The 25,033-nt window shown below is 38.5% G+C and overlaps 1 protein-coding gene across 1 annotated transcript in view; it reads left to right on the top strand.

Annotated features, from left to right (window-relative positions):
* Positions 1–25,033, top strand: part of LOC131075022 (oxysterol-binding protein-related protein 4B) — a 71,745-nt gene that overhangs the window by 28,226 nt on the left and 18,486 nt on the right. Inside the window, exons 2-7 of the mRNA XM_059212591.1 lie at positions 22,115–22,324; positions 22,423–22,608; positions 22,696–22,941; positions 23,075–23,171; positions 23,561–23,855; positions 23,941–24,043. Coding sequence (XP_059068574.1) covers positions 22,115–22,324; positions 22,423–22,608; positions 22,696–22,941; positions 23,075–23,171; positions 23,561–23,855; positions 23,941–24,043 — 1,137 coding nt within the window. The remainder of the gene's footprint in view (positions 1–22,114; positions 22,325–22,422; positions 22,609–22,695; positions 22,942–23,074; positions 23,172–23,560; positions 23,856–23,940; positions 24,044–25,033) is intronic.

Below are 25,033 nucleotides of genomic sequence, written 5' to 3'. Positions count from 1 at the left end.
TATCCTCTCTTTGGAAGTCACACCTACTCTACTATTTACATACTTGGTCTTACACTTTGGACATTGCAAGTACACCTCAAGATTCATTTACGCTCCATACAACTCTTGGTCTTCCATACTCTCGTCATTTTTCATCTAGTCTCTCACATCTTGGTCTAACACCTAGTTCATGGTTGAAACCCGCCTTCAAAAATCTAGGAGAATAGCTAAAGAAGCTCAAGAATCCGCAAACATGAGTTCTTATGATTATGACAATGATCTATTCTACAATCCTGAGCACACTACATTACCAGACATGAATGTTTATAGAAACAATCCAAATGTGGAAAGCGCAAACGCTATAAACAACAATACTACACACAATGACAATGTTGACAACTCTTCAATACTATCAGCAGACATACAAGAATCCATAATGGATCCTCAATTCAATAGATTGGTTGAAGAGATAATGAGGAGAGATCGTCAATACTTTTTAAACATGATGGCACAAAGTGGAGCTAAAATACCACATGATTTTGACTTATCTCAACTTATGGAAAGTCAACCCTCACAACAAACTCAATCCAACATGGATCAAAGGAGACCAAATAGTGGAGGAAATAGAGGACTGAATATGATGCCTGAGTCACCATCAGTTTTGCTTCAAAAACCAGCAATCCCACATACACAAGCTCAAACATATGATACTTACATTCAAAGACCATCATGGAGGCCTTATGCTCAAACACATGCTCAAGATATGGGTCAATTAAGACAAGTGGATACACAAGGACATCCTCAAAATTTTGACACAAGGAGACCTCATGTCAAAATTGGGGGCAACACAATGGAAAATGAAAGGCCTATTGAATATGGTTTATATACGCAAAACAGATATGGGGTCCCTCAACAAGAAGTTATGCCAAGTGCTCCATACATGTCGCAACAATATAGACTTCCATATGGACATGTCTACGATCAGTATCATCCATACATGCAACAAGCTCCTCCTCAAATGGGTGTTTCAAACATGGGGTATGCTACAAGAAATCAATCTCCTCCCAAAAATAATTTGGAGCAACAAATTAGAGATCTACAAAAGAAAATGGAGGACATGAGTGCACCAAAACCAACATACACTATGAGAGATATATGTCCTTATCCCTTCGATAAGAGCATTCCAATGCCTCCATTTCCTGCACACTTTGTGATGCCAAAATTTGACAAGTATAGAGGGAAAGGAGACCCCAAGGCACACATAAGACAATTCTTCACAGCTTGCATTGAGGTAGCGGCAGAAGAAACATACTTGATGAGGTTGTTCCCACAAAGCTTAGGTGACCAAGCTATGGAATGGTTTTCTCAATTACCTCCTGGTATTAGGTCATGGGGCGACTTAGCAGAGGCATTCATTCAGCATTTCTCTTACAATATAGAAACAGATGTCTCAGTTACTACCTTGTGCAATACGAAACAAAAGGAAGGAGAATCTTTCGCAACATTTTTACAGAGATGGAGAAATCTAGCCAGCAGATGCTCTTGTGAGATTCCACAAAAACAAATGGTAGAGATGTTCACACAAAATGTTAACAAAGACATTGGCTATGATCTCAGGAAAGCTTGTTTGTCCACATTCAAGGATGTTATTGAAAAGGGCCTAGCAACAGAAAAGGTCTTAATTGAACAAGGAGTCATTAAGATATTCAAAGAAAACAAAGAAGACTTTAAAGGAAAAGACAAGCCAAGATTTTGGAATAAAAACAAGAACACAGTCAATGATGGTGTTGTTGATGCCAACACGGTGCGACCCAAATTCATCTTTTCAGGATCAAGTTCTACAAACAATCAAGTGAATACTCAAACAACTTCCAGATCACGAAGGAAGTACACTCCATTGGGAGAACCACTTGAGTCAGTATTCAAAAAGCTTGTAGCAAACAAAGTGATCACGGTCCCAGATTTTCCTCCATATGAACCAAAGGTAAAACCGAATTGGTGGAATGATGATGAATTTTGTGAGTTTCATAAGAGCAAGGGTCACAAGACAAGTAATTGCCATCGATTGAAAAACATTGTGCAAGATCTCATTGACAGAGGAGATATAGAGATTGAGGGACATTCATCTAACCAAGAGCATGAGGTGTTTAAGGAACCATTCCCAAAACATGACAAGGGAAAAGGCAAAGTCACAGATGATCAAGCCAATTACACTAGAGCATCTTACAATTATGATTCCACTATTAATCACATCTCAATGGACAATCATATTTCTACCATTACTATCAAAAACAAAAATCCTGAGAATCCTTCTCAAAGACCCAAAATTGTCCTAAAAGGTGTGGGATCTTCGTCCGCATCTACCTCTGAATGTCATGTTACAACCCGTCGAGGTAAGATCACATTGCTAGGTGCCTCTACCAAGAATACCAATCTTTCATCTACCAAGCCTGAGTACGACCTTGTAGAGCAATTAGGGAAAACACCCGCGCTCATTTCAATCCTTGAACTATTACGCATATCTCCCGCACATAAAACCATTCTTGATAAAATCTTGAGAGATACTGCTGTTCCTACTGATCTAAACATGGACCAATTTCAAGCCATGGTGGGATACCTTTCCATTCCACACTCCCTTACATTCACAGAAGCCGATGATGCCTCCGTAAGTCAGCCACATAATGCACCATTACACATTGAAGCCTTCATACAAAAGCATCAAATAAAAAGAGTCCTGATAGATGGAGGAGCAGGTCTAAACATTTGTACATTGAGCACAATTAAACAATTGGGATATTCTGATAAGGCTGTGAATTCTACAAACAAAATTACCATCAAGGCATATGATGATGAAGAGCGCTCATCCAAAGGCACAGTCACCTTGCCTCTTAGAGTTGGGCCAGTTACAAAGGATGTGGTTTGTCAAGTACTTGATCTGGATCTCACATACAACATACTCTTGGGACGTCCATGGATTCATGAAATGAGAGCAATACCATCTACATATCATCGATGTATCAAGTTTCCACACAATGGAGTTGAAGTGACCGTCAAAGCGGATCCAAATCCATTCATCTATTGCAACAATCTACAACCTAGATCAGAAATAACAATACCAATCAATCGCGAAGCTGTTCCTTCATCAGCATATGTGGATCCTGAATCCTTAAAAGCTTCTACATCCAAACAAGCAGAGCTCAAAGACAAGTTCAAGATTAAAGACATGGGATGTGGTGAGTATATCTTTCATGTTGATCAACTCCCACTGTCTCCTAAGACATTCAGTCAACATGAACAATCTACAAACAATTTTCAATGCCAAGGAATTGGGTGTGAACCACCTAGTGTTGTGGCTACTAAGTCTGAATGCAAATCTCCTCTAGTGGTGCAAGCAACTCTTGATATCAATAGTCCTAAGAGTGGTTCCAACAAAGAATCTATTGAGCATATCGCCAGTCTTTTTGAGAGCTCACATAGCCTTACCATATCATCCACTCATTCCATTTCCACTCCACTTCCAGACTTGGATCAACAAGAATCACAAAAGCCCTTACTCATTAGGGATCAAAAATCAAGCTTTGAAAAGAAAAATTTAAAAGTCAAAAATAAAGAAAAGTGCTTCAGTCCAAATCAAAATCAAAAGCTATTGGACTCTACAAAAATCAAAGTCAAGGATAAAACTCATATGAAGCAAAAAGAGCAAGAGTTGATCTCCGCTAACACCAAAATAACTGGGGGCAAAAGTTCTACAATTTTAAGTCAAAAAGCATACTTGTTGATCCTAAGTCTCCATCATGCTATCCTACTTTCACTTCTTTTCACAATCATAAGCCTTCACAACTCATCCACTTGTTCCACACATCCATTCCTTTCTGGCGATACATCATGGACCTTTAATGGAGCTTCCTCGCAGGACTTTGTTATCAAGGATGCCCAAACTTCTTCAGGTGACACACATACGGGCCTGTGTAGTCCACACACTAGTAATTCTATCTCAATTCCTTTATCAAGGAAGATAGTCACTCAAGCTACACATCATTCAGTCAAGGAACATTGCAACTACAATTACAAGGTTAAGCCTCATACATTTGAGGTGGGTGACTTAGTACTCAGAGAGAACCCCAAGAATCAACAAGACAGAGATAAGAAGGGCAAGTTTGAACCAAACTGGCTTGGTCCTTACATTATTACAGCAGTATATGGCTCTGGGGCATATCATCTCTCAACTATAGAAGGTGAACCTTTGGAGGATCCTATCAACAACATGCACCTTCGCAGGTTTTACACATAAGCTCTTCGGAACATCCTAATTCAAAAATACAAAAAAAATCAAAAACATTGCAAAAATACAAAAAAATTATAAAACAAAAAAATCGTTACTTGGTGAAAAACAGGCGCCTTGTGACAAAAAAAAAATTTGAAAAAATCGAAAAAAAGTAAAGAGAAATAATTTCGTCCAACAGTGAAAACCACTTCGGTGGCGCCCTGGGCAAGTACCATGGTGAAAACTGGGTCACCAGCGCCATGCATAGAGACATTGCTCCTCCCTCCTTCAGGATTCACTTTCATCCTTTCACTTTGCACACACTCACAACCTATTCACTCACAATAAACTTACCTATTACCATCATGGCTTGTTATTGATCTACCCAAGATTGGTTAGCCATCCATAACCTCCCTTTTCACTCCCTTTCCATCCATAATAAACCAGATCCTATCTGTGACTACGGCCAATTCCTACGTCTAGTGATGGGTGTGGAACTAAGAACATCACATGTTTCGAGGAGTACAGTTTCTTCCAGCTTCCTTCAAGTCTATCCGCGCACAATCCGCAATAAAGCAACATCTGCATCGCCAGTCCACAATAAAGTTCCATCTTCTCCACAATAAAGTATCAGTTTCATGGATTCACAGTTTCAAAGGAGACACAGCAGCAACAATGAGCTTCAACAAAATCAAATCTTTCAACAGACTCAGACAACATATGGTTTAGTGCTATCTATCCTTTTTGTGAAAGTGAACATTGTGACCACAATCGAATAAGACTTAAACAAGTGACAAGAGACACTAAACTTGAGGACTACAGTGGATGTTGGTGTCGAGTCTTGGTTTTCTTTTGATTTTATCTTTTTGGTGACATGTCTTTTAGCTTTTCCAGGATGTCTTTGACTAGAGATTCTATCTCCAGGATGTCTTTGACTAGAAAGGCGAGGATGGGGTATCGTCACCTATTTGCATTTGTTGTCTGTCGATTGTCTTTTAGTAATGCTATGACTTGTCCAAGGATATGAGGACACTGTGAGTCTAGTATGAACTGGGGCATTCCTTGTTTGTGACTGTCTTATCTCCATGCAAACAGGTACAATGACTTTCTGGGCCGAACAAATGCCTCGATTGTCATAACCTATTTTGCCATAATAAAGCTCAATGATGATAACGCACAAGAAGCTCTTTCACGTTCATATCTTCTGTCTTCCATCCCCCTTTCTTGATTGACTTCCATTGTCCTTCTCGAGTCCGCGTAGCCCGCTATCACATGACTGAGTATAATGACACACCAAAAACATTTGCATTTCATATAGTGACACCTACATCACCACATATAAACATTTCATACATACATATAGATATCACAATTGCATCACATCCTGCATACAACACATCTCACATTTTCATTATGTAAATAATCATTTGCATTATCATATTCATTTGCATTACATACATTCACATTTGCATCATGCATCACATATACAACATAAAAGAACAAAAATATATTGCATTGCATCATATAAGCATCCATATCATAAAACATGTATCACATAAGAACATTTCATCACATAAGGTACACATGCATATAGCTGCCGCAAAAATGGTGACTCATCTCATATATAATCAAAAGTGTCATGATACAATGATGTCAAAAGAATCATATGGCTACAAAATCACCCGCAGGTGTCTACAATACAAAAATGGTACAATACTGATACATAGGGAGCCCTCTAAGGCTATGATGAACTCCCTCCCTCGGAGCCGCCTGGCCTCGACGGAGTTTGAGCCCTAGAAGGACCCACCCCAAGATCAACTCTCCTGGCCCATGTGTCCCCTGCAGCCACCCCTTGTGTCATCCTATCCAGACAGAGGAACCCACTGATAACTCCTGTCAACACTATTGGTAGTGCTAATCCTGTCCATGTCATGGTATCCCATGCCACATGTCCCACCCTCATCCCTAGTCCTGGATCCTAGAACACTCGTCTCAGTGCATCCCTATCTCCGTCTCGATCATAGGGTGCTAACTCCCCATCGATCGGTATCCATAGAATCCTATATACATCCTCCAAGGTGACTGTCATCTCACCCATCGGCAAATGCAAACTACAAGTCTCTGAGTGCCATCTCTCAGCCAGTGCAGTCAAAAATCCCATGTTCACCCGAAACTCAGGCACATACAGAATGTATCTCAATCCCATAACCTCAATCGCAGCTCAGTCCTCGGCTGTCAACTCAGGTCGCAACCTCTGAGTCGACAGGAATCTCTCCCGTCACTCTAGCATCGGCAAATACTCCTGCAGTCAAGCAACTCAATCATGTCAGTTATAGTGGCATTCACTGTTTATCACAAAATGCTACTCGCTATCTAAATGCATATGGCTATCTACCCTAGTGACACTCACTGTTCATCACAAAGTGTTGCTATTTATCCTAGTAGTACTCCCTGTTCATCACAAAGTACTACGTGTTTGGCACTCCCTGTTCATCACAAAGTGCTGCTCACATTTGCACTCCTTGTTCATCACAAAGTGTTGCTCATATTTCAGTACTCCCTGTTTATCACAAAGTACTCTATCTTGGTACTCGCTGCTCATCACAAAGTGCCTTGATCTATCCTAGTCTTCCTAGAGGACCTGCTTGAGTGTATCCTCTCAGGAGCTTATCCAATTGACAGCGTATGTTCATCACAGAACTGCCGATTTGACCTAGAAGATGCAAATTCATACTTTTCAAATGCAAACGCGCTTACATGACATAAACACGCTCAAAGACTGCATAGATGCGCCTGAAAAACACAGACGCGCCTTCTTGACACAGACGTGCCTATGCTCTGCACAGACGCGCCTGGATGTTCTTTGACACTTTTTGGACCCTAGTCTAAGCGCATTTATTGCCCTATTCGACATGCATTAATGACAAAATTAAATGCGTCAAAGTACGAGGAGGTTTGGCGGTACTTACCGGCTCTCCTGCCTCTGCTAGCCTCTGGAATCGGCGAATGCGGTCGAATCTATGTACGAAAGCCATCGCTGCTGACTGTTGCTGCTTTATTTTCGCTCTGCACTCTGCTCTCATGGATGTGTAGATGACAATGAGGATGTATTTTCCCCCGTGGTCTATCTTATAGCCTACCCTAGCCCTCACCTTCATTTTCTGAGTCAGTCTTCCTTATCCCGTGACTTTGTCACTTTATCTGATCAGTCCATTCTATCCCGTCTTTCTTATCGAGAGATTGTCTGCAATCTTTTCAGACATTTTCATCCAATCTCTCGAGGGGGCATATAATTCCCATCTTGGGGCAACTCTGTATCAGTGCATCTTATCTTCTTTGAAACAACGCGACAAGCCGCATTGTCTCAAAGAGGGGCAAAATGTAGACACTCAAAATTGTCATGTCTAATTAAATAAATATTTTATTTATTTAATTATCTAAGCCTAATTCTTCTATTAATTAAATAAATCTTTATTTATTTAATTAATTCATTTATCCTCTTCTAGCCTTATTTCACATTTAAATAAATACATTTATTTATTTAAATTATCCCTTTCCTAAATTAAATAAATATCTTATTTATTTAATTGTCCTACTTCTTCTATTAATTAAATAAATCTTTATTTATTTAATTAATTCTTTATCTTTTTCCACCTATGACACATGTCATTCATCTCTTAATTCATACACTACCTACCTCTTTCATTATTTTATTATTTCCTCTACCTACCCTCTAATCCTAGCCGACCTCTCTTTTTACACCTCTCAATCTTAACCCTCCATTTCCTATTGTGTCTTCTATTTAAGGAGATGCTTTCTTCATTGTCAAACCCTAATGACTGATTTTGGAGTACTTGGCTACACTACAATTCCACTTGCAACCACATTCTATTCTTTGTTGAGCTCTTGTGCATACAAAAATCTGAGAGCAAGTATATCAAGCAAGATCAATGGAGATAGGAAGAATGGAGATCAAAACCCTATTGGACATGTGATGGTATAATCTTTGTGATTTTGAGTTATTTGCATTGTCTTAGGTAATCTTCATATGTTATGGTGGATCTTTGTTGTTGTTAGGCTAGGGTTTGGTGGTTGAATTCATTTAGCCTTTCAATATTGTTATTATTGTTATCCATTTTCACCATAAACACATTGAATTACAAAATTCAACATGACCAATATTACAAATATGTACTCATTGATATTGCCGCACTAGAGCTATTGCTCGAAACAAGTACTGATGTTTCAGATTTGTTACATAGAGTTCAAACACCTCAAGAACAACCTATACAGAACAATGATGATGCAACCTTCGCCGACCATAACGAAGATGTAGTGAAAAACACTTCCTCATTTATTCCATGACTTCCATCCTCAATTCTTGAACTTGATGCAATTAGGAAAATACTACATATACTACCGAGAACAATGTGATCCCTTGGCCACAAATCAGTTCCTCACCTATCAATGAATACAATACAAAAGGTTTACTTCCAATGGCATTTCCAACATTGTTTCCTAATGGATTGGCTTTGCCACTTCAAGATAGAGAAAAACATGTACATTTGCATGAATATGCTTTGCACTTAATTAAATATCATGATCAAAGATTAGGTCAACATGTGCGATTCAGCTATTACATCTACAATCTTATGACGAGGCACCGCTCCCAGCAATCAACTGTTGTTTTCATAAAGACAAATTCGGAAGATTCTCTTACAGGCAATGTTCAAGCACTGAGGGAGCACTTGCAAAACACACCTTCAAATGAATTACCTAACCACATCATGCGCTATGCTTCTTCCTTCCACGACACGTACACATTTTGGGGCAAATCTCGTAGGGACCTCACCACAATGATAGAATAGTTGGGGCCACCAACACTTTTCTTCACGTTAAGCTCAACTGATACAAAATGGCCTGACCTACATAAAATGTTCCCAAACAGTCCTCCAAATATTTTACAACCCACTAGAAAACAATGTATTGAGAATCTTGTCAATAACCCGCATATAACCTATACTTGCATCTAAGATTCCAGATATTTTGTGATGAAGTAATTGTCAATCTGTTGCATGCAATCGACCATTGGTATAGGTATGAATGGCAACATCGAGGGTCCACACCTAATATGTACAACCTTGATTGGACAGATCATGAAACCGTTCAATTAGCTAAAAGCTTCTTTGACCAATACATCACAACATGGAATCCACGCAGTGAAGTCGAGCGATCAAATAGGCAATATACACCTATTGTTCTAGATCCATGCCTATCAAACACATATTTCATTTTAAGATATGATCCTTCCACAAACTATGTTGAATTAGTGAATGTTGTTTATCGTCATACAAAGTGTTCAGAGCTTACTTGCTTGAGAAAGAAGAACACAACTCTCGAATGTCGTTACAAAGCACCTTGGGCTGAACAACAAAATTCAACATTGACAATAAACCATAATAATAGCCCATGCTATCAACCAACAAGGAATGACAGTCATCTCAATGTTCACAACCCATCCATGCTAGCCATATGGAGGACAAATGTTGATTGCCAGTCTGTCTTCTCAAAATAGGCAGTGCTCCAATATATTTCTAAATACGCATCGAAAACTGAACGCAAACCAGAGAGCTATACTGACATGCTCAAACAAATTTTTGCATCAACAAATACAGAAGATACAATTCTCTTAGCATATCAGAGATTTATGATGGGCATTATTGCTGATAGGGACATTAGTGCTTAGGTTACTTGCCATATGCTGCTCAAACTCCCCTTGATCTCTAGCAAACGTCAATTTGTCACCCTCAATGTTGGCAAAAAAATCTTCCAACGTATAACAAACTATGATGAACCTTCTCAGCCTTCCATTTCTTTCATTTCCGCCTACATGAAAAGATCGACCGAGTTATCTAACATTACTTTGCTTCATTCAACCCAACAATATACATGCAACCAACATCGCAAAAAAAGTAAATGGAAAAAAAGAAAACTAAAAGCCATTGTAAATGTCTTCCCCCAGTTCAAATCCTTGCTTGCAGAAGATGATAGTACATTTGAATCTTTTTGTTGGAGTGAATTGCTTTTGTACAAGCCTTTCTGCAACATTCCTCTACACATAGGAACATCAGCTGATGAAGTTATACTGAATTGGAAACAACTTCATAACACTCATTACGTCTGATGACATATTAATGGTATCCAAGAACATTCCATTTCTGAAAATGATGAAGACCCACACTTAGAAGATATTCCACAATCTACTGATCAAGAACTTTACGAGTGGGAGTTCCTCTCACAAATGGGTACTTCAAACAACTTTGATGTGACTACCCTTCAAATGCTTGGCAGGCATGATTATGACCTCCACTTTAATTGGAGTGCATCCCTGCCTAATGAATTCCTTCATAGCATAGCTCATTAATTGATTTCAACCGAAAAAAGTCAATCGGTCGCCACCCTTTGCAACATTCACTCAAGTCACCCCAATACTTTTGAACTTGCAGCAAATCAACAACTTGCACTTGATATTATAACTTCTCACACTGCACAAAATTTGAATGCCTCACCATTACGGCTGATCGTCCAAGGCACAACAAGTACTGAGAAATCGTTTCTTATTGACCACATACGAAATAAGCTAAATATTAGTTTAAATCCAAAAGTATACACATTTCTTGTGCTTGCACCAACATGTGTGTCTGCATATAACATTCAAGCAACAACAATCCATGCTGCCCTCCACATACCTATTCAAGAATATTGTCCTTTAACAAGGCATTCCTTATTAATGTTTATAGAGCAATGCAAGCATTTATGATACATTTTGATTGACAAAATGAGTTTCCTTGGCCCACAATTACTCATCAAAGCTGATAATAGATTGCGACAAGCATTTCCCACTGGACAACATGAACCATTCACAGGCCTCTTAGCTGTGTTGGTCGGCGACCTCGACCAGTTGCCCCCAGTTATGGACAAACCATTGTATGCATCCCACTCAACAATGCTCATTTTATGGCACTCCTTCACTGATGTCATCACCTTAGATGTTTCTTTCCGCCAACAAGGACTCTCCCCATCACAGATGCAATTCTGCAAAATTTTGCTAAATGTACGCAACACAACACTAGTGCAATCAAACTGGGAAACTTTGCAAATGCGCTCAACACAAGGCCTCACTCTCGACCAAACACAAGCATTTTGACCAAAAAAAATATTTGTTTGCAACCAATGCAGCTTCAAACTTGCACAATATTAAAGTGTTAAAGCAATTGCACTCACCCATTGCATGTGCACCAATAATCATAGCAACACACAGAGACAAACAAAGTCACCAAGATGAGCAGCTCCCATTTGAAATTATTCTTTCTATAGACCAATAAGTCATGCTCATTGCAAATTTATGGATTGAAGTTGATCTTGTCAATGATTCTTTGGGACAAATCAAAATGATTGTCTACGATGCAAGTTCTAAACCACTGGATTTACCAAAATATGTTGTTGTCCTCTTCCAACATTACACTGGACCACCATGGGATGCTGCCAATCCAAAATATGTTCCCATTCCACCAATTACTAGAGGAAACCGTACATAGATCCCATTAATGATGGTTTGGGGTATTACTATCCACAAATCGCAAGGACTCACACTAGACTTTGCAACAATTGACATTGGAAAAACATAAAAACAAGGTCTCACGTTCACAACACTATCTTGAGTAAAATCAATTGAAGATCTCCGAATTCACCCAACCTTCACTTATGAGAGGTACTCCAAATTGCAAGGTGGTCCATCAACCATTTCCAGAAAGAACGAAGAAGCTTGTTTGTGTAGCGTCCTAAAATTGCGACACTTGCAATTTCGACTGCATTTCGGTCTTCACGATGGCGACGCAACACGCAACCTGAATGGAGACCCCAAAACTTGCTCACGACACTGAAAACTGCATTTTTCAAGCACCATTGGCCTGAACCCCCTTGCACCCCGCTGTCCTGGAGGTGGGACCAGAGCGCCCAGCGCCCTGGTCCCTCAGGACCAGGGCGCCCAGCGCCCTGGTCCCTGGGTCCTATTTTGGGCCCGGTTTCCTAAGTGATATCGGGTCTTTTTTATTGCAATTTGGAAATATACTTCCCTGGTCGGCCTAAGGCCGGGAAAATCAGTCTATCAGCCCTAATTGACAAGTATATAAACTACATTTTCCTCTCTCATTTGGGGGGATGGAAAGTAGATGTGTAAAAAAGCATGGAAACTATACTCAAACACTCAAGCATTCAAGCATTCAAGCAATTGATCATTCCAAGTCTCCATTCAAGGCTAAGTGTTGCATTCAAGTCAAGGATTCAACCATTGAAGAGGAGATCACTTATTACATGCTACATACTACAACATACAACATCTAAACCTTTGCACATAAGGATACAAACATCCTTAGAACAAGGTATTAGTACTTGTTTTACATTACAGTCATTTACATTTACAGCTCTTGCTCATTTCTTGGTTAATTCCAAAACCGGGGTTTAACCTAAAGGCAAACCCCTAATCCCTAACCCCCCAATCGTCTTCGCTTTTCTGTGTGTAGGTTGCAGGTACGCGGCTGAGATTGAAGATTTGGAATCCTTGTGCAGAGACGAACTGATCCCACTTCGTTTCGCAGATTTTTCGGAGGACCGTGGCGCCGGACGCCATCGTCCCAACAACTTTTTCTCAAATTTGCAGGACAGCGCCATATTGACATTCTACTGCTAATTCCAGGTCCGCAGCTTCATCCTATAACCTAAACTCAGTTTATAAGCGAATCTTTATGACTTTCTATGCATTCTTAGCTTAATTTCCTTAATCAACATTCTTTACAAAAGAGGGTGGCTTTGCTTTCCAAACCCTTGAAATTCATTTAGCATCCAATCTTACATTGTGTGGGATTGAATCTTATGAGTTTCAACCCCTCTTTTGAATGTAAAGTCTTCCCCCTAAGTGAAAACCCATCGAATCCTAGCGAACCTCCCTTCTCTCTCCTTGGAGTTAGAAGAGGGGAGACCAACTAGGGTTCGACCGCGATTTTCCGCTTTACATTTTGGTGAACCCGATGTGAACATCCTTTCTGATTTTTCATGCTTAGATCTGAAAATTGATTCCTTGATTACATTTCCATGTTTGATCTTTTGCAAAATTTTAGAGGTGATTGCATAAAAACCCTAAATTTTATTTTTGAACATTGAACTTGCAAAATGTTTAATTATTAATGCTTGCTTCAGATCTGCCCTTCTATTATAAATTATCAATTCATATCTGTACTTTAATTTTGAAAATTAAGTGGTTAAATGTCAAAACCCTTATTTTTGAAACCCTCTTAATTCAACCTTTGTTTGACAATTTGACCGATCAAAACATCTCCAAATCAGCTGTAACTTTGGATTCTGTAATAAAATCACAATATCTTTCATCCCTGAAAATTTGGAAAAAAGTTGCGAGGACCGTGTTGCACTCCGAGCGCCATCGTCCCCGACATTTTTTCCAAAATTTCGGGAGCGAGATCTTGCTGTATTTTCCTGCTAAAATCCAGAATTTTGGCTGATTTTGTCAATTATAACACTTTCAAAATTACAGTCAAAGTTGGTCTTGTGATTGCTTGGTCTAGGGCTCCTAATCATTCAAAAATTGTGGAAATTGAAATTTTGTGTCAAAATTGTGTTCTTACTGTCCTAAATCTGAAAATTGTGTTTGCATTCATTCAAAATTTCAGTGCTTTATCCAAATCCTTGCAATTTGTGACTTTTGAAATTAAGTGCTTAATTACAACAACCTTGATTTCCGCTTTCAAAATTGACTTTTGCGTGAAATTGAATCAATTTTTAAATTTCAAAACTTGCACTGCTTTTGACATTCCCTCTAAAATCATAAAATTCAAAATTTCAGTTTTCCTCTCTTTTTCAAAATTCAAAATTTTGCATTTTTCGACAATCTTGATAGGGTTCAATTTTGAGATTGCAACTTTAATTTGGCCTATCTACAGATCGTAAAATCACTCAATTTTTTCAGATTAGCTCTAAAATCATCATACCTTTCATCCCTGCAAATTTCGAAAAAAGTTGCAAGGACCGTGTTGCACTCCGAGCGCCACGGTCCCAAACATTTTTTCCGAAATTTTGGGAGACTGTCGTGATTGCATTTAACAGCTTAAATCTGGAAGATTGGCTGGTTTTACTGAAAATTGCTACCTTTAAGATCAAAATCTTTTCTCTCTCTCTAGTGCATAAGTTTTACAACAATAAGCCCTACTTACACTATTCCCGTTAGACGAAGCCGTAGAATTAAGTCTGTCCGAGGTTTAACTACCGAGGAGATGGAACCTAATTTGAGTAGCCTTTTTAACGAGGACATGGGTAATTCCTCTAATCCTCCTAATGATGAAGAAGCTCCCCATGAAATTTCCGTTGAACAACTTTCCAAATTGGATAACCAATTTGACGATTTTCACCAATGGATGTCTCATGAGTATCCCGATAGTCAAGCTCTTCCTTTAATTGAGGGTCTAAAACGCATGCTTCAAAGTGATAAGAATGGAATTGATGTTTTGCGTGGTATTGCACACATTGTGGATTCGAATGTGCTGCCTATGAAGAGTTGTGCTGAATCTTTAGGTTATACACAACCTCCTACACAAGTCGATCATTCTATTCCTTTGACCACTCCTATTGCTAGTATACCTACCTTTACATCAAACATCATGGCTACCTCTATACAAGACATTCCTCCTGTGATTACCAGTCATGGGGGCAATCCTCCTTCTTTAATTAATCCTCTTCCTTCATTCAATCCAACTTCTTCGTACATTCCTTCAATGAGTGTTCCTATTACATCTTCACAAATGAACATGATGCAAGGGGGCAATTCATTTAACTATTCCATTCCTCCTTGTAGTGTTCCTCCTATCCAATCATCCCCTATGGTTGACTATCATAGGGTCCCACCACCTTACTCTTTGCCCTCTTTCAATAACATAACACCTCCATCTCAATCTAACACACCTAATATGAATTCTTCGACTGAAGCTACCATTAATAATCTTGCACAAACTGTCTCTTCTTTACAGCAACAAATTGCCTCTATGAATCAATCTAAGTTTAGTGTGCCCACATTTGATGTTGCGAGCCCACTTTCTCTTGATATTGTTCGAGCTATTCCTCCTAAACATGTTGAAATCCCGCATTTGGAGCTCTATAATGGTAAAGGAGATCCTCTAACACATGTTAAGACTTTTCAAACAATATGTACTGATTTTGCTTATGACCAAAGGTTGCTTGCAAAACTATTTACCAGAACATTAAGAGACAAAGCCCTACAATGGTATTGCTCGTTGCCTTCCTATTCTATTACTTCTTTTGAACAACTTGCAAATGCTTTCATTCAACAATTTCAAAACAATATAAGTCCTAAAGTTACTTTGATTGATTTAATGCATTGTAAACAAGGTGTTAAAGAAAAAGTGATTGATTTCATTGGTAGATATAAGCATTTGTATGCTCAAATTTCTTTTCCAGTGCCTAATAATGATATTCAAAGAATCTTTATTTCTAATTTGCAAAAAGATAGTCGAGACAAACTTCTGTTTTCTGAGTTTACTTCTTTCCAACAGTTGTGTGCCACTCTTCACAATTATCAACTGACTATGAGTCAAATGGAACAATCACATCCTATGGCTCCGAGTGATAAGGGTGATAGCAGTCAACAACCATTTGGGAAGTTTAAACCGAACAGAGATTCCATCAAATTCAATGAAAACATCATCAACAACAATGTGAATGCAGCATCAGGTGTGCCTCCTATTTCTAAATTTTTCAGGAAAGAAAGAAAGTATACTCCTTTGAATGAATCATTGCATGATATTATGAATAAGTTATTGGGACAAAATGTGCTTACTCTTCCTCCTGTACGACAAATTGATCTTGCAAAGATTACTTCACCTTATTTTGATCACAAAGCCTTTTGTCATTTTCATCGTCAGCCTGGGCATGATACTGAAAAATGTTTTTCTTTAAAGGGTAAAATTCAAGATTTGATTGATAATAATACTATTTCTGTTTCTGGAGTGAATGATAAAGGCAACACATCTGTAGCTCCTCCTAATCAAAATCTTCAGATTTTTACTGATCCATTACCTTCTCATACCTCTCATACCTCTAATGCGATTGAGGCTAATGATTCCTCTTTCTCATCTGATGGTCTTGTGTCTATGACTCCGAATGTGATTAACTTTGTAGAGCAGCAAGAAATCCCTAAAGAACCTTCCATCACATTTGATTCTAGTGAAACCATTAGAGCACCTGATGGTCCTTTATACGTAGTTGCAAAAGTCAAAAATACACCTTGCCGTGGAGTGCTTATTGATCCTTCGTGCATGGTTAATGTTATTACTGAAGAATTTCTTTTTACTTTGCAATTGAATCAAGTAATCTATGACAAAACAGATGTGATTGTGAAAGTATTTGATGCATTTTCTTCTCCTGCAATTGGTTCTATTACATTGCCTATTGAAGTCCATAACAAATCCCTTGATGTGAACTTTGCTATTATTCCTTCTTCCGAACAATTTCATGTGAAGCTTGGCTATCCTTGGCTATCTTCCATGAAAGCTATTGCTTCTCCTATTCATAAGTGTTTAAAATTTCCCCATAATGGTGAAGTTGTTACTGTCAATAATAGTCTCTTTAAACCAGCTGAAAGAACCTCTAGTGTTCCTATTGATTACTTTTGGCCTAAACAATTCCAATCTCTTCCTCCGCGAAGTGATCATCTTTTTAAATCTTATCAAAAGTGGAAAACAGATATGATCCTATCTCTAAGTGAACCTAGAACACCTAAACTTGACATTCCTATCATTCTTGAGAAGGAAATTCTTCCTTTGAAAGACAAAACTAATGTCTTTCCCCAAGAAGATTCCCAACCCGTCCCCATGGATGTGACTATGTCTATGCCTAATAAATCTTCTAAGAGTAGATCTATACCTCCTCGTCATGATGGACTTGGTCTTCTCCCTAAACCAAAAATTCCTCCTTTATATGGAGCAGTTCCTCCTCCTTCCTTTTATAGAGAGAAGAGACCTTCTTCTTCTCCTATTATCCAGCCTAAAAGACCACAACCTAAACACCCAAGTGATAAGGATGAGAACATTCCTCCTCCTCTATCTTCTCCACTTCCTACTAAGACTAGACGTAATCGTTTTGCACGCGAACGTCGACGAAAGCGTCGTCTTAGAGCTCAAGCAGCTGCTTCTCAAACTTTGCAATCTCCAAAAACACCTTCAACAAGCATTATTCCATTTTCTCCTCAGCCGGATATTGAGCCTAAATCTCCTAAACATAAGATGCATGATGGTCTTGATCCTGTGCGAGTTAAAGATCCTATTTTTATAAATCTTGATGATGATATAGATGAAAATGTTATTCATGATGAAAATGTTACTCCTCTTGCTTCTGATAGCGAATATGAACTTGTTGATGTTGATAACCATTTATCTAATGAATTTTCTAAAGCACTTATCCTCGCTCCTAGACAAGAACAACGTGGCTTGGAACATGAACATAGCCCTTGTTTGGATCTTGTGATAGCTCCATCTGCTGTGTTGGATGTTCCTCCTCTAGCGTGTTCCCTGCCTTCCCGAAACATTGATCAGCAAGATCGGGGGGTAGATGACATGCTAGACTAGTTACATTAGCATAGCAGATTCTCTCCTCCTCTCTTGTGTTACTTCTTCTATATGTTATTCTCATTCTTCTATTTGTTGTCCTTAGTGTTGTCTACTTGAGGACGATGCAAAGCATTGAGATCTCTTTTGGTCTCTCTCATGTTGACTCAAAAGACACATGTGTTCCCTTCTTCTAGGTGACCTTCCTTGATTGGGGAATGAAGAACAATTATGCATACATACATATGATATATATACATGACTTATCATACAGCATACTGACCCCGAGGAAAGCGAAGTCACCTCGTGCTTTGTGTTTGTGTTTATTATCCTTAGGTTTATCTCATACTTGGGGGCTAAATCTTTGCGATAACGTGCTCCTTTCCCTTCTCATTTCTTATGTGTATCACTACGTTAAAACAATCACCCCCATTGAGGCGTGTGCGATCGCTTTAACGTAGGGGGGCATACACCCTGTCTATCCTTTCAAAGATACTTGAAAATTTCTTGGCAAACTTAGCTTTGTCTTGAAAATTTTTGGTATTTCTTTTGCATGACTCATAGTGAGGGAACCTTACTACTGACAGTCATGGTTCTCCCTCGTGATCTTCCCTTTTACTTTGTCAATCGAAGTCGTAAGATCCTTAGTCCACTGGGGGCTTGGTGTGTCTTGCCTCCTTGACGTGGTGAAAGTCTTTCAATGTTGTTTCCTTGTACTTTACCGGAAGTATGAGCATACATACTCCCGCTAAAGTGGGGGCTAAATGTAGCGTCCTAAAATTGTGACACTTGCAATTTCGACTGCATTTCGGTCTTCACGATGGCGACGCAACACGCAACCTGAATGGAGACCCCAAAACTTGCTCACGACACTGAAAACTGCATTTTTCAAGCACCATTGACCTGAACCCCCTTGCACCCCGCTGTCCTGGAGGTGGGACCAGAGCGCCCAACGCCCTGGTCCCTCAAGACCAGGGCGCCTAGCGCCCTGGTCCCTCAGGACCAGGGCGCCCAGCGCCCTGGTCCCTGGGTCCTATTTTGGGCCCGGTTTCCTAAGTGATATCGGGTCTTTTTTATTGCAATTTGAAAATATACTTCCCTGGTCGGCCTAAGGTCGGGAAAATCAGTCTATCAGCCCTAATTGACAAGTATATAAACTACATTTTCCTCTCTCATTTGGGGGGATGGAAAGTAGATGTGTAAAAAAGCGTGGAAACTATACTCAAACACTCAAGCATTCAAGCATTCAAGCAATTGATCATTCCAAGTCTCCATTCAAGGCTAAGTGTTGCATTCAAGTCAAGGATTCAACCATTGAAGAGGAGATCACTTATTACATGCTACATACTACAACATACAACATCTAAACCTTTGCACATAAGGATACAAACATCCTTAGAACAAGGTATTAGTACTTGTTTTACATTACAGTCATTTACATTTACAGCTCTTGCTCATTTCTTGGTTAATTCCAAAACCGGGGTTTGACCTAAAGGCAAACCCCTAATCCCTAACCCCCCAATCGTCTTCGCTTTTCTATGTGTAGGTTGCAGGTACGCGGCTGAGATTGAAGATTTGGAATCCTTGTGCAGAGACGAACCGATCCCACTTCGTTTCGCGGATTTTTCGGAGGACCGTGGCGCCGGGCGCCATCGTCCCGACAACTTTTTCTCAAATTTGCAGGACAGCGCCGTATCGACATTCTACTGCTAATTCCAGGTCCGCAGCTTCATCCTATAACCTAAACTCAGTTTATAAGCGAATCTTTATGACTTTCTATGCATTCTTAGCTTAATTTCCTTAATCAACATTCTTTACAAAAGAGGGTGGCTTTGCTTTCCAAACCCTTGAAATTCATTTAGCATCCAATCTTAAATTGTGTGGGATTGAATCTTATGAGTTTCAACCCCTCTTTTGAATGTAAAGTCTTCCCCCTAAGTGAAAACCCATCGAATCCTAGCGAACCTCCCTTCTCTCTCCTCGGAGTTAGAAGAGGGGAGACCAACTAGGGTTCGACCGCGATTTTCCGCTTTACAGTTTGCTTAAGCTTTATGAGATCACAAAGATAAAACAGTTGCAAAAAAGTCCAACACAGGTATTGCAAGCACAACGTCTATACCCTTTAGCATATCGTATATCTTATTTCATGCATTTCCACACGTCATAACACTTGCATCTTGTAGGGTCATCAACAAATCTAAAAGGTTCCATCACAATAAGAAAGTTTTCCAGCTACGCTTATCTTTCGTTCTCCATTGCTTCTACAATTTTACATACTTGTCTTTGTCATTGCCATTCACATTCAAACAATACAGGTTTGCACAACACCTCCACTCACACTGTTCTACTTGCTTGTTGTTACCCTCTTTCTATTGTTTACTTCCCACAATTACAATATCTCATGTCTTGCTAATACTTCTCTCTTGTTCTTATCCTTGCAGGCCATAAAAAAAGATCGTTTTAAACCACACATGATACAAGGCTATCTCAATCTATTTGACCTTCCACTTTAGTAATGCTAACTTTTGCTTGCACTTCTCATCTTCTTTGCAAATTTAAAAACCACAACAAAGTTTCATCAGACATATCGTCCATGTCACTTTCAACAACTCTGAGTGTCTTCCTTTCCTATTCTTTTCCATATCCAACTTTTTCCACTTTCAATTATTTAGTGCACCTACAATGTTCTAATACAATTTTAATGCTGACAGGTACACAACAATGACTTTGATATAGTCTACAACACTGTCCAACAAAAAAATGCATGATCAACACAGCCTCAATACAATACAATACAACATTGAGATTACAAGGCTTTCTCCACTTCTACATCAAAATGCCTTTCTCAGAGCAACAACTCCTCAATGTTTTCATTCAGTTTTGGGACCAACATATTATATAACTTGGATTATGTACTTCACAAATAAATACCTTAAATGGTTGTATAACATGCTGGCAATACCAGCATGGGGGTTGGAGGGTGGATAATTTTGATTTTTTGGGATCAACACATCAAATTGGTTGGGTTTTATATAGTCTAAAATAGTCTGCTTTTATAATTCTGTATAGCAAAAAAATATTGTCATACAAGCTACCATTCTAATAACACCTTTATATTGCTTTATGGTACTGTACATCATGCTGCCTTCCACAACATGGAGGTTGGTGGGTGGTTAAATTCAAATTTTGGGACCAACTAAAAACATTAGTTGGGTTATGTACAGTTTGACATTTTCATATAATAAAGTTCACTTCTTTTTTTCTCAAAAAATATTTCCTTTCACAATTCTGTATGATGATTTTACAGACCTACTCTTAACATACTCTATGTTATGTTCACTTGACTTTATTCAAATCACAACTAATTAATTTTCACCTACCAGCATCCTGTTGCAGGCACTTCCCCTGAAACTGCTAGTTTATTATAATTAGTATATTACATATTACATCTACAAATGCTATTATCATATGAAATGAAACAAAAGAATTTTAATAATGTCCATGATGTCAAAGCATTCTATGGGATTCAAGAACATCATGACCTAACACAAAAACTTTATAGAATTTGAAGAATGTTCTCAAGATTAGACCTTTGTAGTAAATTTTGATTAGGAAGTTAGTTTTGTCCAACCTTATTTTCTCAAACAAAATGTTCAAATTGCCAATTTTCAAAATGTCTCCATAACTTATAGTTACAAAATATTTTTGATTCCACATTTTATTTTTATTGGTTGTCTACATAACTTATAATTACGAAATATCTTTGCTACCACAATTTATTGGTTGATTCTTTAACAATCATTGCATTGTTCTCATGTTTATATCACATAAGCCACTTAATCTCGTAGATGTCATTATATGCTAGATAGTTGCAATATATGTTTATTTTCCCTATACTGAAAGGGAATAGACAACTTAACAGTTTTCTTGAAACGATCGAAAACCTTGACGTGTAAGAAACAGATGGATTGCCGGCAACAAAAGCAAGCGTGATATTAAATTTATTAGCAGGGAGAAAAGCCAATCACAAGTGACGACGTCTAATTACTTGCAAATGCTCTGTGCCACGCCAACAAACAAATACAAGAAAGTTTTGAGGTGGGAGTATATTCAAATACCAGAGAATGTGTCGCTTTGCATGTAAACTCAACCGACTGCATTTTGGTCGGCATGTATAAAAAATTAATTGTGGTTGGGATGGTTTAGTCGAAAGTCTTCTAAGTGCTGGAGAACTAATTTTCTGAAACATTTCCTCATATTGGTCTGGTTTGAGTTTTCTGCTATATTTTACCCTGGCGGTATTCTCTACTTCTTGGTTGGTTTTTTCCCTACTGGACACACGAATTCATTAGAACATCAATGGTATTGTTTGGCTGCTTTAGAATGCCACATACAGGCAAAATGATTTAAACCCACATTTACTTTAATTAGATTCTCTGGTTTCTTGGAAGAACAAATAAGAAAAAACCGTTCTTGTTTTGGCATTTTGAACAGGGTGTAGCAAGAATCGATAGTTCTACAGAACCTTCCGCTGGTGTTAATGCAGTACTCACAACTCCATTGTCCCTTGATGGTGGATGGAGATTTGGGTTGGAAGGGCAGAAGCAGAAAAACTTTGTGAGCAGAGTTTTTAATCTATTCAAATGTATCAGACCAGGCTCTGATCTAACTAAGTTCCAGGTATTGTGTAGTTAGCTTATTGTGTATGAATAGTTCAATCACAGCCGGCAAATGTATTTTCTTTGAATATTGTGATGGGTATTGCAGCTGCCCCCACAGTTCAATTTGCCCAAATCACAGCTCCAACTTTTTGCGGAGAGTGTGTACTGCTATTCTGAAGACTTACTAAGCAAGTGTGCACAAGGAGAAACTGCTGTGGAAAGGTTCAATTCTGTGGTTGCATGGAGTATCTCTACTACCAGACCTCCAATCTTTGGGAAAGCTCCATACAATCCCATTCTTGGGGAAACTCACCATGTCTCCTCTGGGAACCTCAATGTGCTTCTTGAGCAGGTATGACTGAATAATTGTCTTTTGATAAACTCTTTAGTTTCTTCAGTGAAATAGATTATCAATAAATATATCTGGATAAAACCAGTAGACATACATTAGTAGATGAAAATCACAATGGTTTTTTGAATGGCAGGTATCACATCATCCGCCTGTAAGTGCCTTGCATGCAACCAATGAATCCCAAAAGCTGGAATTGAATTGGTGGCAGTGTCCTCGACCTCAATTCTATGGTAAACAGACATGAATAGATATAAGTCCAATACACTTTTTTCCCTTTCTCATTTTTCTTTTAGGTGCTTCAGTTAGACTTATGTTTTGAGATTAAAGATGAACTTTATAAAAAGCAAAGGCAAACTCAAAAGACTGTAAAGCTTTGATACCAAAAGATATATTTTCTGTTCCATAAACTCTTATGTTTACAAAATCCTATAACCATGTAAAGCAAATATAAAGCTAAACTCTTGATTACATATATTATGAATATTTGAAGTTGAACGACTTAGACAAACATATCAATATGCATCAGACCTTTGGGAATCATCTTTGAATCAAAGACTATATAGGTTAGATTTTTTATTAAATATTCTATAGTTATTTCAAGTTTTATTAATGGGTACAGGAAGATCAGTTGAAGCCACAGTCCATGGGAAAAGAGAGCTGAAGTTGCTGGAATTGGGTGAAACTTATGAGATGAATTGTCCTCAGCTACGCGTAAATTTCTTTCCCTTTCCAACAATTGAATGGATTGGTAATGTAGAAATCCAGTGCAAGCAAACTGGATTGAAGGCAAACTTATCTTACAAAGGAAAATCCTTCTTTGGTCTCAAGGGATCCAACACTAGAATCTGTGGAAGTATCGGCCGATACTTCCCTTCTCAAGACGTACTTTATGAGCTACATGGAGATTGGGATGGGTAAGCCTATATCTACTTAACAAAATATACTGTGGAATAATTTTTTTCATAATGAAGCATTGTTTAACAATGATATTTATTGCAGAACTGTCACGCTGAAAGACATTAGCACGGGAAAGATGAGCGTATTATACGATGCAAAGGAAGTCATTTCAAATTTGAAAACTCCCATCATTCATAATGAGGAGGTAATGTTTCAAATTTCAGTGGTATTCTCCAGGCTTGCGATCAGTTTTCTAACCATGATCTTATGATAACATCTATATGCTCTGCTGGGAGGTTTCTTCATATTGGTGTTTGGTGAGTTGTTTTGAAAGATTATCACCTCGGATTATTCTCTTCATCTTTGGTTTTAATCTAATCGTTGCCTTTAAAAATTCTATCCAAAGCATTACCCTTCCTCTTCTCATTGTTTTCGTGAGTTCCCTTGACCTATTCTGTATAATGAAATGAGCAATATAGATATACTTTCTCAGTATCTAGGGAACTGAGGAACTTGCACAAAAACATAGATATACTTTCATTCCAGATCTCTTCATAATTATAAGGAATCTTTGGTCCCCCAAACCATCTTCCGGTAACATCAGCTAGAGTTCCCTGTATTTGAGAATTCATGGTTTTCTATAATGACTATTTGAGAGCTCTGCTCAGAAGTCACAGTGACCAGCTTAGAAATCTTTGTAATGGGATTTATTAGTAACTCATAGACAAAAGGCATGGTGAATTAGAACACTTATTTTGAATACAGAAAGGTAAAGGAGCTTTTTGGAAGCTGGCACAACTAATGCACCAAATGTGGTGTATGTGACTTCCCTTGTGGGAATAGGCTGGCTTTTTCTCTGTCTCTCGTGTATTGTTTTACTTTTTGTGCTCCCCCAGGATTCAAATTATAACAAAGATTGAGATTAAGCATCCCTTGCCAATGTGTATGAACAAGGATCCTTAGCAAGGAACCCACTTGTAATGATCTAGTGCTTTAAACATGCTTGCATGGTATAAAGATGCCAAGGTTTCCAACATATGGAGCCTTTGTAATAGATTTGCGGCAAACAGAGCAGCCCTGCAAATGCCAATGCGGTCTTCCATGATTCTAAGATACATTGTCAGTTCAATGAATATGATTACACATACGGTAAACATTAAAGTTGGCATGCAATAATCTCCATTTGTCTTTGAGA

This window comes from Cryptomeria japonica, chromosome 2 (assembly GCF_030272615.1).
Source record: "Cryptomeria japonica chromosome 2, Sugi_1.0, whole genome shotgun sequence".
Classification (NCBI taxonomy): Eukaryota; Viridiplantae; Streptophyta; class Pinopsida; order Cupressales; family Cupressaceae; genus Cryptomeria; species Cryptomeria japonica.
Note: the sequence above shows the minus strand (reverse complement) of the source record. Positions and strands in the feature narration are given on the sequence as shown.